The sequence below is a fragment of the Planococcus citri genome, chromosome 5, assembly GCF_950023065.1.
Source record: "Planococcus citri chromosome 5, ihPlaCitr1.1, whole genome shotgun sequence".
NCBI classification, from domain to species: Eukaryota; Metazoa; Arthropoda; class Insecta; order Hemiptera; family Pseudococcidae; genus Planococcus; species Planococcus citri.
This window is the reverse complement of record NC_088681.1, coordinates 13,533,538-13,548,217: the sequence shown is the minus strand read 5'-3', so window position 1 is coordinate 13,548,217 and position 14,680 is coordinate 13,533,538. Positions and strand designations below refer to the sequence as shown.

Sequence of the window (14,680 nt, the reverse complement as noted above, 5' to 3'; positions counted from 1 at the left end):
CAATGAGGTCTGATGTGGTCTGATCAACGAGGTCTGATGTGATGTGGTCTGATCAACGAGGTCTGATGTGACCTGACTTGATCAATCAAGTCTGATGTGGTCTGATCTGATCAATCAGGTCTGATGTGATGTGATCGCTGAGGTCTGATGTGATGTGATCAATCAGGTCTGATGTGATGTGGTCTGATCAATGCGGTCTGATGTGACCTGATCTGATCAATCAAGTCTGATCTGATCAATCAGGTCTGATGTGGCCTGATATGATCTGATCAATCAGGTCTGATGTGGTCTGATATGATCTGATTAATCAGGTCTGATATGATCTGATTAATCAGGTCTGATGTGGTCTGATATGATCTGATCAATCAGGTCTGATGTGATGTGATCTTATCTGATCAATCAAGTCTGATCTGATCAATCAGGTCTGATGTGGTCTGATATGATCTGATTAATCAGGTCTGATGTGGTCTGATATGATCTGATCAATCATGTCTGATGTGATGTGATCTGATCAATGAGGTCTGATGTGATCTGATCAATGAGGTCTGATGTGATCTGATCAATCAGATCTGATGTGATGTGGTCTGATGTGACCTAATCTGATCATTTAGGTCTGATGTGACCTGATCTGATCAATCAAGTCTGATGTGATCTGGTCTGATCATTCAGGTTTTGTTATATTCAATCAGAGCTCCCCTATTGGATGTGATTAGGTCAAAATAGATCTAATTCCGATCAACATTTCAATCCGGCCAGAAGGTCTAATCAACTCAAATTAAATCCAGGGAATGTCCAGCTCCAGATCTGATCCAATCATTTTTGGAGTGAATATCTCCCTCATCCAACTACAAATATTAAGAACTTCTTTCATATTTTGAAAATATCAAAGGATAGAGGAAGAAGAATGAGTACATCACAACAAAAATTCTACAGTTCTTCATTTAGCATTTTTTTAAAATGAAGAAGTGGATGTTTTGAGGCATTTTTTTCAATTTTGTTAAAACACCTCACCATTGAATGATTTTATCAAAAATTCAAATTTATCAAAGTATTAAATCAATATTATCAATCACCCCACAATTTTTTACTCTTTGGCACCAATTTTCTTTCTCAAAAAAAAAAGAAGAAGAAGAATCAATCACACAAAAATCGAACGTTCATTAAAACCCCATCACCTAACTCAGCTTCTCTCATTCAAAAATCCATTCACCAATTTTTTTAGTATTCAATGAAACCGAAAAACACCCACGAAAAATTCGCAGGTGTGTCTCATCATTCGTAATTTTTCACATTCAACATTCTAACTCGCACGAAGCACATTATCCTACGTCAATTCACGTCAAATACACATAAAAATGACTCACTCGAGCCGAATTAAATCCATAATGACACAGACAAGTCGTCTTTTCGCGCATTCGATGATACCCAGGGAGAAAAAAATTTGGACGCCAGACAAACTAGACGCGTGTAGATGGCATAGTCTGATAAGAGAGGGAGGAGTATAACCAAACCCGTGCCACAGTAAACTATTAACCCGAAGAAGAGAAAAATTTCCAATTTTTATCGGGTCGTTTGGAATGTGAAAAGGTTAGTGAGCTAGTAGAGCGAAATTTTGGCCGGCCAAGGGCAAACACGCCAACTCGTGCGCAAAACTTTCGCAAGTTCGACTAATTCTCGAGTACACGTGAAGTCGATTTTTCGCCTCATCTCATTGTCAGACTACCACCCTCTTGCCCCCTCCCCCAGCCTACGAAAAGAACACTTTCCACGCAAACTTTAGCACACCGATAGATTGTTGTACGTATGTCGTCATCGTTATAACATCGTCATTCGAGAGTACCTACGAGTACATAATCTCGTAGACCAGCATACGTATGTACGTATGGTTTATTAATAACCTTACCACCCTGTGTTCGGCCTGCTCGCCTCCATTATACATTTTAACACACTGCAGTCGAGGTTATCAACATCGAAATTGTATTTTTAATCGGATCCAGTGGCGATTTCGGTGCTGCGAAGTGCAAATTACACGTACATCGTCATCGTCAGTGCCACCGTCACCATCGCCGGCGTCACTAAGACGACCTATACGAGCTGACAGTGCCAGTGCCACGATGATGGCGTCGCCGTCCATACTCAGCAATACCTTTGGCTGTTCGGATACCTGACGAACGGAATATTTAGGTCGTAACACAATTTTACCAACCAGAAATACCACGAACGTTGGCGAAATCTTTCCTTCTATAGTCGCCTAATAGAAATTACACGAATTCCACGCGCTCCGGCTCCGCACTCTCGCTCATTCAATAAGACCTCTACGTACGTAGACAGCACAACCATGAGCCAGCACAGGTACCTCCTTCTACCTCCATTCGTATACATACCTCTCACTCTTCGATCGCAGCAGCCTGCAGAGCCGGCGATTTGTCGTAAATCTGGTAATTTTCACGCTCTCTAAACACGAGCTCGTATACATTGTTCGCTTTTTCAACAACTTTCTTCCATCTTGTACGTATAGTAACTCGTACAAGAGAGACAGACAAATTGCCACATAACAATTTCGATCAAGAAAAACACAACGCATAAGAGTGTTTCTTTTTTTTACCCAAAAAATAATCGAAATAAAAAACAAACTTCGAATGCCTCTCTTGGGAATCACCTCAACTTGTCTATATCAGAAACAGGTAGATATATAAATTTGGCAACGACGTCTTTGATCAAATTTCTACGCACCTAGCACGAAATGGAATTTTCTCTTATTTTTTTCTCTTCTGTTAATCGTACATATCGAGCTTGGAACGATATTACAATTTACCTTACGCCAGTGTCAGGCAAAAGGCTCGACGTTTTGTGAAGCATCAGCACTGACAAACTGAGGCAGGCGGTCAGGTGAAGGTCGCTCAAGGGCGGTCGCAAGTTCGCAATAAGTATTTTCATTTTCTCTCCTATATACCTATCTATATGTATTCAAAAGCTCGTGCTGCTTTTCCGAATAAATAATAAAAAATAAGTTTATTGATTCGTTCGCCTCTCTCTCTCTCGACATATTTCGTACAGTACCCTTTTATGCGTACTGATGGCCCAGCTGTGCTCACCCTGCTCTACTTTCTTCCTCCTTTTTATTCACGGCAGTCTCGTTTTTTGACCCGTTCATTGGGCAAATATTATGTCTAAGGTCTGCCAGCGACGATGTTTTTCTTTGTTCAAAGTAATTTTCCTTTCGAAAAATAAAATGATTGGCTCAATTGTTCTCTCAAAAATAGCGAATTTCAATCATTTTTGAAAATTTTCAACTAACATTAGAATCTTTCTCAAATTAAATACTTACTTATGCTCCCATTTCAAAAAAAAAAAAAAAAAAAAATGCAATTTCAATGAACTAGAGCTAGACTGAAGGAAATATTACCTATCTACAAATTTTTTATGACAATAATGAAAATTTTCCAAATAAAATTCAATTTTTTCTACTTCAGAGATCAGTTTAGCCAACTTCGGAGAATGCCAAGTTGACCTTCCTGCTTTTTCCTAAAAAAACAACAGATTGAAGAGTTACAGGTAATTTGAAATTAAGAAAAATAAGACAACAGAAGTCCAGCAAAGAAAAAATGCTCAGGTGAGGAGAGGGGAGGGGAACAGAGAGTGCCAAGTTGTGAACCGAAGTTCAGAATTTGATCCACATCTTGAAATTTTTTAGTAAATACCTACTCAACTTTTCGAAAGAAGGGGCAGTTGAAGGAAGAGGATAAAGAGACGAGTGAGAGTGAAAATGGATCATCGACCAAAAATTACAATTTGGATTAATTTTCAAGAATCATGAATAAAATTTGATTTTGCAAAAAAAAAGTGAGATTGTATATGAGGAGAGGGGGGGGGGGGTAGATCCAAAAACGGGCAATCTCTTATGAGAGGAATTAAAGACGAGGAAGGAGGTAAAGAATGACATTACAATTTGGTTTAATTTTCAAGAATTTAGAATAAATTTTGATTTTGCAAAAAAAAAGTGAGATTGTATATGAGGGGGGGGGGGGGGGGTTAGATCCAAAACCGGACAATTTCTTAGTAGGAGGAATTAAAGACGCGGAAGGAAGAAAATAATGACTAGGGCTAGGATTTTTATGATAATGCTTTTTTTTTGTAGCAACACCCTATACGGCATAAATATATTTTCTTTGCGTTTCATTCCATTCTGAGGCGAATGGTGAAAGTTGATAGTGCTTTTTTTTGCTTTTTTTGGGTGTAAATGCTTTAAAATGCTTATTTTGGCCCAAAAAGGCGGAAATTTTGCTTTTTTGGGGCTTTTTTTCGTCGTTAGCGCTTTTTTTGGTAAAAAATCGGTAAAATGAAGAAATTAGTTCCAAAAATACAAAAATTTATCAACTTTTTGCACATTTTTGAAAAAAAATAAATGTTAAAAAAAGATGAGTTCAAAAAAACAAGGGAGGAAAAACTGAAAAATAACAGATTCAGTTTTCATTTTTCAATTTTTATTTTATTTTATTTTTTATTAAATTTTTAGTTTTGGTTTTTTCCTTCTTTTTCTCCGTTTCATCTTTTAGTTCATTTTGGTTCAAGTTGTACATATATTTAAAGGAGGTATTTTGCTCGGTTTGAAAAAACCTTCATTTTGATACGTAACATGGTAGGATTTGATAGCGCTTGTTTTTGCTTTTTTCTTACGTTTTTATTGCTTTTTTATAGCGCTTAAAACGTGTTTGATAGCGCTTAAAAATCCTAGCCCTAATAATGACATCACAATTTGGTTAAACTTTCAAGAATTTAGAATAAATTTTGATTTTGCAAAAAAAGTGAGATTGTTTATGAGGTAGAGGGGGGGGGGGGGTAGATCCAAAAACGGAAAACTTCTTATTAGGAGGAATTAAAGACGAGGAAGAAAGAAAAGAATGACATCACAATTTGGTTTAATTTTCAAGCATTTTGGATACATTTTAATTTTGCAAAAAAAGTGAGATTGTATATGAGGAGGAGGGGGGGGGGGGGTAGATCCAAAAACGGACAATCTCTTATTAGGAGGAATTAAAGACCAGGAAGGAGGAAAATAATGACATCGCAATTTGGTTTAATTTTCAAGAATTTTGAATAAATTTTGATTTTGAAAAAAAAAAGTGAGATTGTATATGAGGGGGGGGGGGGTAGATCCAAAACCGGACAATTTCTTTTTAGGAGGAATTAAAGACGCGGAAGGAAGAAAAGAATGACATCACAATTTGGTTAAACTTTCAAGAATTTTGAATAGATTTTGATTTTGCAAAAAAAGTGAGATTGTTTATGAGGTAGAGGGGGGGGGGGTAGATCCAAAAACGGAAAACTTCTTATTAGGAGGAATTAAAGACGAGGAAGAAAGAAAAGAATGACATCTCAATTTGGTTTAATTTTCAAGAATTTTGAATAAATTTTGATTTTGCAAAAAAAGTGAGATTGTTTATGAGGGAGGGGGGGGGGGGGGTAGATCCAAAAACGGACAATCTCTTATTAGGAGGAATTAAAGACCAGGAAGGAAGAAAAGAATGACATCACAATTTGGTTTAATTTTCAAGAATTTTGAATAAATGTTGATTTTGCAAAAAAAAGTGAGATTTGATGTGGGGAGGGGAGGGGGGGGTGATCCAAAAACGGGCAATTTCTTATTAGGAGGAATGAAAGACCAGGAAGGAGGAAAATGATGACAATCTGTCGACAAAAATTCACTCTTAGTTCAGATTTTTGGAGAATTTTTGATTCTGAGGGGAAAATTGAGGAAGAAGAAATCCGAGAACCAGAATTAATGGTCACGTACTCACCAAATTTTGAAACTGACCTAAAGAAGTTGTCCATTGGGGTTTAGAACTCTCGTAATAACATTTTTAGATCGTTTACTCACCCCTAACCCCTCCAAATGGGGTGAAATTGCAATTTCAGCTGAAAATTTTCATCTTTGGCAGTTTCTAACCAAACTTTTTAAACTTCCAGGATCACCAGATAACACTAGCAATGGTCATTTATGGAAATTCTTGGATTTTTTTTCAGATCCACTTTCATGGTTCATTTTTTGAACAAAGTCAACGAAAAACATGCAGAAAATGTAAAAAAAAACAATTTGTATAATTTTAGACAAACTATGCTAAAAAATTATTCTACATCTGTTTTCTCTCCTCCAAACATAAATTGACCACTCTCATCGTGTGTTTTTCTCCCCCTCCCCTAAAAAAAACAAACAACTCGATACAGACCAACTCCCATCGCAATCCAAACACCTCGAAACCCCCTCTTTCTTCACCTTTACCTCCAACTAAACGCACTCATTCGCCACAATAAAACACGAGCCCATCAAAAACACTTTCCAATACACCACGAACCATATAAATTTCACATCATGGTGCTCCGAACATCGTATAATCGAACCTCCTCTCACCTCAATCCATCCGGTACCTTTCAAGGGCCACCGCCATCCACGCCACGTACCTCGCAAAAGGAAAAAATTTCGCACACGCAATTCTCCCCCAACCCCTTCAGCACTCGGCGGTCCACGTTTATAGCACACGTGCGTATAATTACTCTGAAAAGCGCCGCATTTTGAGCACCGAGTCGAGAGATAAGGTCTGATGAAATACACCGAGTTGAAAAGAGCTTTCCAGCCAGGCACGATGAGGTGGAACTTTCGGGCGGCCCTGCTGCGTACCGAAGGGATGAGCTGCAGAGAGAACGCAAAAAAAAAGAAAGAAGAGAGGCCGATTTAATCCGCGAAGAGGTTGGCGAGCTGGAGAGGAGGGGTACAGGGGAAAAAAATTATTGTCACGCGTATTACGACTTGTACAGCTGTGTGAGAGCAGGCAAGGCAGAGAGAGCTCCTGACACATTCGATACTCCACCAACAACACGTGCTCTTATACACGGTGAACATTTTGATTACGTCATCGCCACGCTTAAAAATTTTATCAAGGACGATGGCGATGCTACGTTTTTTTATGCGCTTTTCGTAAACACACGACGACCGCGGCACCACTTCACACACCGGTCCTCGAAAGCACGAAACCATCTTCGGGTTAAATTATACCATGTACTATAACAAATTTTCCAAGTTGAAGTACACAAATATAGGTACGTGGAAAAGCGACTATTGTAGTACGTGTTCGTGTCTCATTTTTCGTCGTATTTCCATCTTAATTTTCAATTTGTACGCGAAAAATGAGGATGAGGGGAATTGGTATAATGACGAGATAATGAATGATTTGCACCAGACTCATGCACACTGCACAGGTAAACCCCTGAGTAATTTTTTTTACGTGGAAAATTCTTCGTTCTCAGCAGTACAATACCAATGTCGTCATCGAAAACGACCAACGTACACCTGCTTTCCAGTTCTCTATCCCTTTTTCAGCGACCACGACCTGTATATAATCTTCACAACTACCACAAAATATTACGCAACAGGGTTCAAAAATCCGTCTCAATAGGTAGGGTAACTATTATACTCGTACAAGGGACGATCCAGACAAGAGGAAAAGAAAATACGTACGAAGAAAAGAAATTCTTTAACAATCGCTCCTCCGCCACAACCTGTTCGTGGTTATTGCCGCCAATATGGTCCCCTCCTTCTGAATATTTGTATATGTATAATATACTGTGTAAAGTTACACATACGCATACGCAGTCGATTACACAACCCTTAAGAGAAGATGTACCAGGAATTCCTGAGCTATTCGTATTCTATGTATGCGATGCGACGATTATATGTGTACAGATGTATAGAGGCTAGACTGATGGAATATAATGGTCCAAGCCGGGTATTACGACTCGAGTGTGGGCAGAAGGTAGAGGGCAGAGGGCAGAGGTACGGCTGGTAGAAAACATATGATCTCGAGCTCGACATCGACAAGCGACGAAGACGATTCTTTACCACCACCATCGACAAGGCCATTCACGGTCAAATCGGAACGCCCTTAGGGTGAGTAAATCTCTCTTCCATATGGAACGAAACGAAATCGAGAAGAACTGTGGCTTGAAAACGCATTATGGTTTAATGCCTAAGCATAATATAGTGCATTGCTCGAGTTAGTTTAGCCTAAAATGAGTATAATTGCAGGTTCCTTTCTTGGGAGTTCTTTTGATGACTGGGCTTATAATCTGTCTTTTACTTCAAGTTCTTCTAGTATCAACACATTTATCATTAAAAGACATGACCAAAAATGTACTTCAGTTGAAATCTGTCCAAGATATTGTTCTTTTTTTCAAATAAATGACTGGAAATTAGCATAGAACCTATTTGACATCAAGATATGATTTGACCCAAAACTGACACTGGGCCCATAACTTTGCAGCACTGGACCCATAACCAACCCAAAATCCAAATTTTCACAAACGTTGGCCAAAATCTGACTGTGACCTCAAACTCAATTGGATTTACAGTCCTACTTAAGGATTATAACTTATAACAGTGCCACAGCAGGCCTATGACTGAATAGCTTGAAAACTGAAGTCATGGTCATTGACCTCATGAATGATGATCAGCCAAGGATCACAACTGAAAAGGCATAGACACATCACCACAATTCACATATGTACTTCATCTTCACAGTTGGTGTCCAACAGAGGAGGCTTAGAAACAGAAATCAGAAGACTTGTAGCAATTGCAAAAACAGCAGGAGGAAAGCTCGATCAAATTGGGAAAAGTTATGACATCACAAAACATGAAAACACACCAAGCTGAAGATACGGGTGGGTAGTCAATGCCTTGATTCTTACTATCTTCTGTGAAGTGCTGGACAGTTGAGGGCACAGTTATCAGGAGACACATTCTCAGCTACTTTGGACACTTAATCAGAGAGGACAATTTAGAGAAGCTGACTGTGTAAGGAAGAGTAGAAGGAACCCGGTCATAGGGGCAGGTTTCCACACAATGTAGAAAGCCACTGGGAAGACAATGGAGGTATCCATTAGGACAGCCCAGAACACAGCTGCAGGTCTGTAAACCTTGATTTGGGTTTGGTTTCAGGTAAACATTTGAAGAATTGAAACCCGGGATGGAAATTGGAAACTGTAACCATAATTTTTAACCGACATGAATAAATGTTAACTGCTAAAATGAGGCAAAAGCTGTAACCATAACCGTGACCATAACCAAAATTATGGATTTAAATTTTTTCAACTATAACTGTAACTGATTCATTTTTTTGTGTAAAATATGACATTTATTATGAGTTTTGAGATAAATGGCTCAATTTGTCTAGAATTTCCTTCAAACTCAAAAAATTCACATTTTCTCGCTGTGAAATTGTGGTTTTTTTGCTTTCTTCAATTTTCCCATGCATACATTTACCCTGGCCCAAGCCGCAGGCGTACTTTTTTGACATTAAAGTGCAAATAATTTTTGATGAATGAAAAAAACTGTAACCTTTATTCAACTGTAACCTTACTTTTTTTGGTCATAACCAAAACTTGTAACAGTTATCAACAATTTTGAAAAAAACATAACCGATATTTCTTTTCATTTAGGTTTCCATCTCTGATCCAAATTGAAACTGGTGAAAATCAATTTCAAGTTTATGCAAAATTTTGTGGTTTAAGGTTTGGCCTCAGTTTCGGGTCCATGAAAAAAATCTGGTTTTGGGTTAAGTTCATTGGATTTAATTTGTCAATTTTTCCAAGTTTTATTGTGTTTTGGAATCACTGAACTAATTTAAAAAAAAAAAATCAAAATTTTCAAAGTCTTTTCAATCATAATGACAGCGTGTGAATTTTTCTCAAATTGGAAGAAAAAGTAAAAACTATACTTTAACATACTTAAATGCGCATAAAACAAAGGCAAATTTTTAACACCTAAAGGCTAAAACCACAATGATTTGAAAAGGTTTGGGTTCTGGTTTTGGGTTTCATTTTGGTTTCAGGTTTTGTCAACGTATAAGTAAGTGGTTCAAATGGTTGGGTTAAAATTTATTTCGGGTTTTACTTTGAACCAGGTTTTAAGCAGGTTTGGTTAACAGTTTCCAGCAGTTTTGGTTACAAGTTTCTTATAAGTGTCAAGTTGGGACCAGGTATGTTTGATTCTATAAACCAGAGTATTCTAAAAAGTGAAACAGTAAAAAAAAAATGATTAATTCCAGATTTTGATGAAATTTTATCATTTTCTAATGTTTTTTGAAGTTGATTTTAATACATACTTCTGGTTTTTTAGTTACATTTAGTCTTTAAATGTTTTGAATACTGCAGTTTTGTACGGTTTTTATAAAATTTTACAAAAATGTCATCATCTTCTGCCAATTTTCACTAATTTAATAATATTCTTTATATTGTGTTTTTATGTCATTTTCACATGTGTTAAACACTTTTCCATCAACTTTTTGTAGAATTTTGCAGAAATTTTGTAACTTTTGAAGATCAGTCGATTCTATTAACCAAATAAAATGCTCTTTTCCTCTATTTTCTACTATATTACATAATAAGCAATGAAATTTGCATGTAAGAAGATACAAACGTTCCATCCCAGCATTCCCAGCACATATCATTCCATTAACCAAATTATTCTATTATCTGCAATTCTTGATTGCTGAATTTGGACGTATTCATTTCCAAGTGTGGATAAACATTGATACTTTTGGGTATGGATAAATACTGATATTTTTGGATATCGACAAACATCAATACTTTTGAGTACTGATATTTCATTTCCAAGTGTGGATAAATATCGATACCCAAGTATCGATGAATATTGATATTTTTAGATATCGACAAATTTCAATACTTTTGAGTATGGATATTTCCAGAGTATTAATACCGAGATTTTGATAATATCAATACCTACACATTTTTCAACACTTTACACCATTCCTTTCAAAATTTCAATCTTTTTGCCCTAAATTCTTCAAATCACCCAAATTTCCTACTCCTTTTGACTTCAAAAATTTGCCAAAAACATTCACCTTTCTCCAATTTTCATGAACCTGGGCAGAATGGTTTTTTCTGAACCCTTCTTTCACACTCACCTTTATCTCAGCTGCAGGAAAGACCATCACAGTGGAGTTGGATAGTTTCTGGTCCAATTTTTCAGGACCAACAAAGAATATTCTCTTACAAAATGCGGTCTATTTCTGGAAAATTCATCAAATGAAATTTTTTGCTCGTCCCTAAAGTCTGATCAGAATTTACTTTCAAAATCAAAAAAATTCAAACTTTCAAAAACCTCATCTCTGTTTGGTGATTAAAAATTCAAATATATTGGAACTTGAAAAACTTGTTCCACTCTATCATTTCCCTTACTTTCTGATGAATTGGAGTGGAAGGTGGGAGGATGGGGATACACTCCCCTGAAACACAACTCCTAGACACCAAAGCACTCTATATCTGGACAAAATTTCACCTCAGCATGCACAACACTATAGCCATCTCATCAAGCACCATATAGTCCATAAGCTTAATACACACCATAAAAAACCATTACCTATACACAGTCATCAACAATCAACATCAACAACCATCCAGATCATCGCGTCATTTCACATAGTAGTATGTAAACATCAACAAATTATCCATCAAGGGTGCCCAGCTCAGGTCCGAAGGGGGGAAAACAGAACAGAAAAGGGCACACACACAAGACAAGGTAGCGGCAGCGGCCTAGCGGGAAAACCTAGCGGAAATGACGTCTTACGTGTCAGACAATTTGGTAACACGGTAAAAGATTTACGAGCACCGCTATTTAGAGATAATCACCTCGGTTGGGAGGGGGGCGAAGGGCACGGCGGGGAGTAGACGCGAGTCGCAGACGTATACAAAAAAAACAACAACTTTAATGATAATGAAACGCAATATACGAATATATACGAGTACGAGTACTTTAGCAATGACCATAATAAATGTTATATAAAAAAAAACAGCAACAGAGAATACGTAGTTATAGGTATAGGTAATGGTAAATAAAGCACCAGCACGCGTAATACAACAGTGATAACGACAATAAAAAAAATTCAAGAACAACAAAAATATGAAAAGAAAAGTAAAAGCAAAACACCACAGAAAAAAAAAGAATATTATACTGGTATAACAACAGTAGTAATGAAAAAAATTAAAGAAAAAAAATTATTTCTGGTAATACTTACGATTTTTTAGTAGGTCGTTCAAAAATTTTGACAGGTCTTCAAAAATTGCCCACATAATTTTTTACTTATCATTTTTTTATAGTATAGGCCTTTCAAGATACAAGTATTATAGGTATCTAGATGATGCAGAATTTGGCAAAGATAGGTATATTAAAAAATCAGGATAGATTGATAGAAATTGTCACTCTACGTACAATTCGTCGATCGCGTACTTTATACCTAAAGTGTTACCATTTTGGTACATTAAAAATTAGGTATAAAGTAGTAGATCACTATCGAGGGGGGACTTGACTATCTCAACGAAACGACGATATCGGCCTAGAAAGACCATCAAGGAGTCCATAAAAAAAGAGCTGGATCTTAACGATGATAGAATTTAAATTATAGGTATGTTTGAAATGGTGAAAAAAAATATTATTCCAAGGGTTAAGGGTAGTCATAACCTATTAATCGTACCGGTTACCTATTTCAACACTTACCAACGTGAAAGAGAGAATTAAACCAACATTGAATGTTATAAATGCTAAATTTTTTTCGTGTATTACGACAATAATCTGATCGAATATTTTTTCCATTCCATACCTAGATTCGTGGCTGCATTTTTTTATCCTCGAATTATTCGATGAATCATCAGATTTCGATGCAAGTAGCAGGAAAATTTTCAAATAAAAATCACGCCTAAGAGACGTCACAAAGTTATTATCAACTACAGTGAATATTATTTAGCGAAATAAATAATTTTATTTTTTTTATCAGTAATAGGACACGTAGGTCGCCAGATAAGAGTAAAAAAATTTCCAAGATAACACGACGTAACAAAGGACAAAGGGTTTTTCTTTTCTTTTTTTTACCAAACAAAGGGAGAATTTGTGAGACGAAGTTTCCAAGAAAATTTCCAAGTCGTATTAAAGCGACTATGACGTAATAAACAAAGACGCAGTTCGAGTTCGCCAGCGTAGTTTTATCTCATCTCTCTATGGCAATATTACATATTAATCGCAATTACGCGATTTAAAAAATAGATACAGATACGGTTAGCTATATAGTCGAACAATAGAATAATTTCAGCACTTGTGGAATGCAGCCACGAATTTCGGCCAGTGAAATGGTAAAAAATGGTCGCCGGAATTGTAGGCGTAATACACGGTGATCGATTGTTGGTGAAAGAGAGATTAATGTATTAAAATTATTTATCGCTCACCTCAAATCCAGGGGGATTTATAGAGACGGACACCTCGTCCACGAGACAATTATGATGGACTATGTGTCCCGAAATCTCGCGGCCGTTGTAGGTCAAATATACTTTTTGACCAGCATTCAGACGAATATTTGTCAAAGTTTGAAAACCAGGACCGATGATATCCGATCCGTAAAACTCGCGTTTTAAAGACGGGCATTTTTTGGCCGAGTAATCGAATCTAACCGAGTACAAAGTGTCCATATTTGTTTCGAAATCACCGTGATCAGTGGGCGTTTTCACCGATTGAATTACACCGGAGTAGAAAAGTCCATCTTCACCCGGTGCACAAATCCGCGTCCCGATTATTGACCGTTTCGCCAAACGTTTACCGGTAGACATATTTAAAACTAATTTATTTTAACACGCAGAAAAGAGTGTTTAAATACGAACCAAGTTCATAATTGTTTTTTTTTTCACACACTTTAGTATAGGTTGACGCGAACAACAACTCAACAGAACTGAAAAACGTACGCCAACGACGAAGGATAAGAAAACGAAAACCGCAGTAGAAACTGAACTGAAACACACCGAAGAAAAATAATGCAAACTCGCGATAAATTATTATTACTATTAAAGTAATAATATGATTAATGCAGGTACATTAACAACGCAATGTACATCGACGATGACGACGACGACGACGTTAACGAGTATACACGATCAGCTGAGAGTACAGACAAACACAAAACAATGAATATAGCCGGCCGGTTTGTAACCCGGCTTCGAGCAACTACTCCACTTCTCAGCTGACAGATAACAACAAAGTCACGTGACGCGAGCGCCTTTCTCATTGGTTAATTCGAAGCGACCTACTTCCTATCGATGGTTGTCGTTGCACACAAAATACACAACTTCTCCTCTCGTGCTTCGTGCTCTGTAAGCTGCTCTCCTCTCACCGGTATCGGCATCGGCGGTACCGGAGACCGGAGGATTGTACGTTTATATAAGACATGTTCGGACTTCTGAATACCATCATCGTCCACCATTATTCTGTACTCGAGCTTCCATAATAAAACCTAGATAAAGCAGATATTCGTTAATTGGTTATCTTATTTGTATATGTACTTTGATAATGATTCATCGATAATATTATTGTATTCATTTACTCGTAGATTAGACGCACGATTCCAGAGTACGAGCTGTGAAAAATCCAGTAATCCTACCAAAAATGATGATCTGATCGTACAGAATCTCTCTTATATGTACATCGAATCGTAATCCATCGTATATAATGAAAACTCCAACGCCGAATCTAAACAGAAAAACATAATACTTTAGTAATAATATATCTGTACAATCAGAATCACACACAGAGAACCCACATCTTGAATAATACAATATACACCTAACTATA

At 37.1% G+C, this 14,680-nt stretch overlaps 1 protein-coding gene across 2 annotated transcripts in view; it reads right to left on the bottom strand.

Moving 5' to 3' along the window:
- The window catches only part of LOC135849047 (zinc finger protein 395-like), a 134,357-nt gene extending 119,779 nt beyond the window's left edge, over positions 1-14,578 (bottom strand). For both annotated transcript variants that reach the window (XM_065369188.1, XM_065369189.1), the window contains exons 1-2: positions 14,433-14,578; positions 13,288-14,342 (exon numbers count right to left, since the gene is read on the bottom strand). In XM_065369188.1, coding sequence (XP_065225260.1) covers positions 13,288-13,665 — 378 coding nt within the window. In that variant the 5' untranslated portion in view covers positions 13,666-14,342; positions 14,433-14,578. The remainder of the gene's footprint in view (positions 1-13,287; positions 14,343-14,432) is intronic.
- Positions 14,579-14,680: the final 102 nt, after the last annotated feature.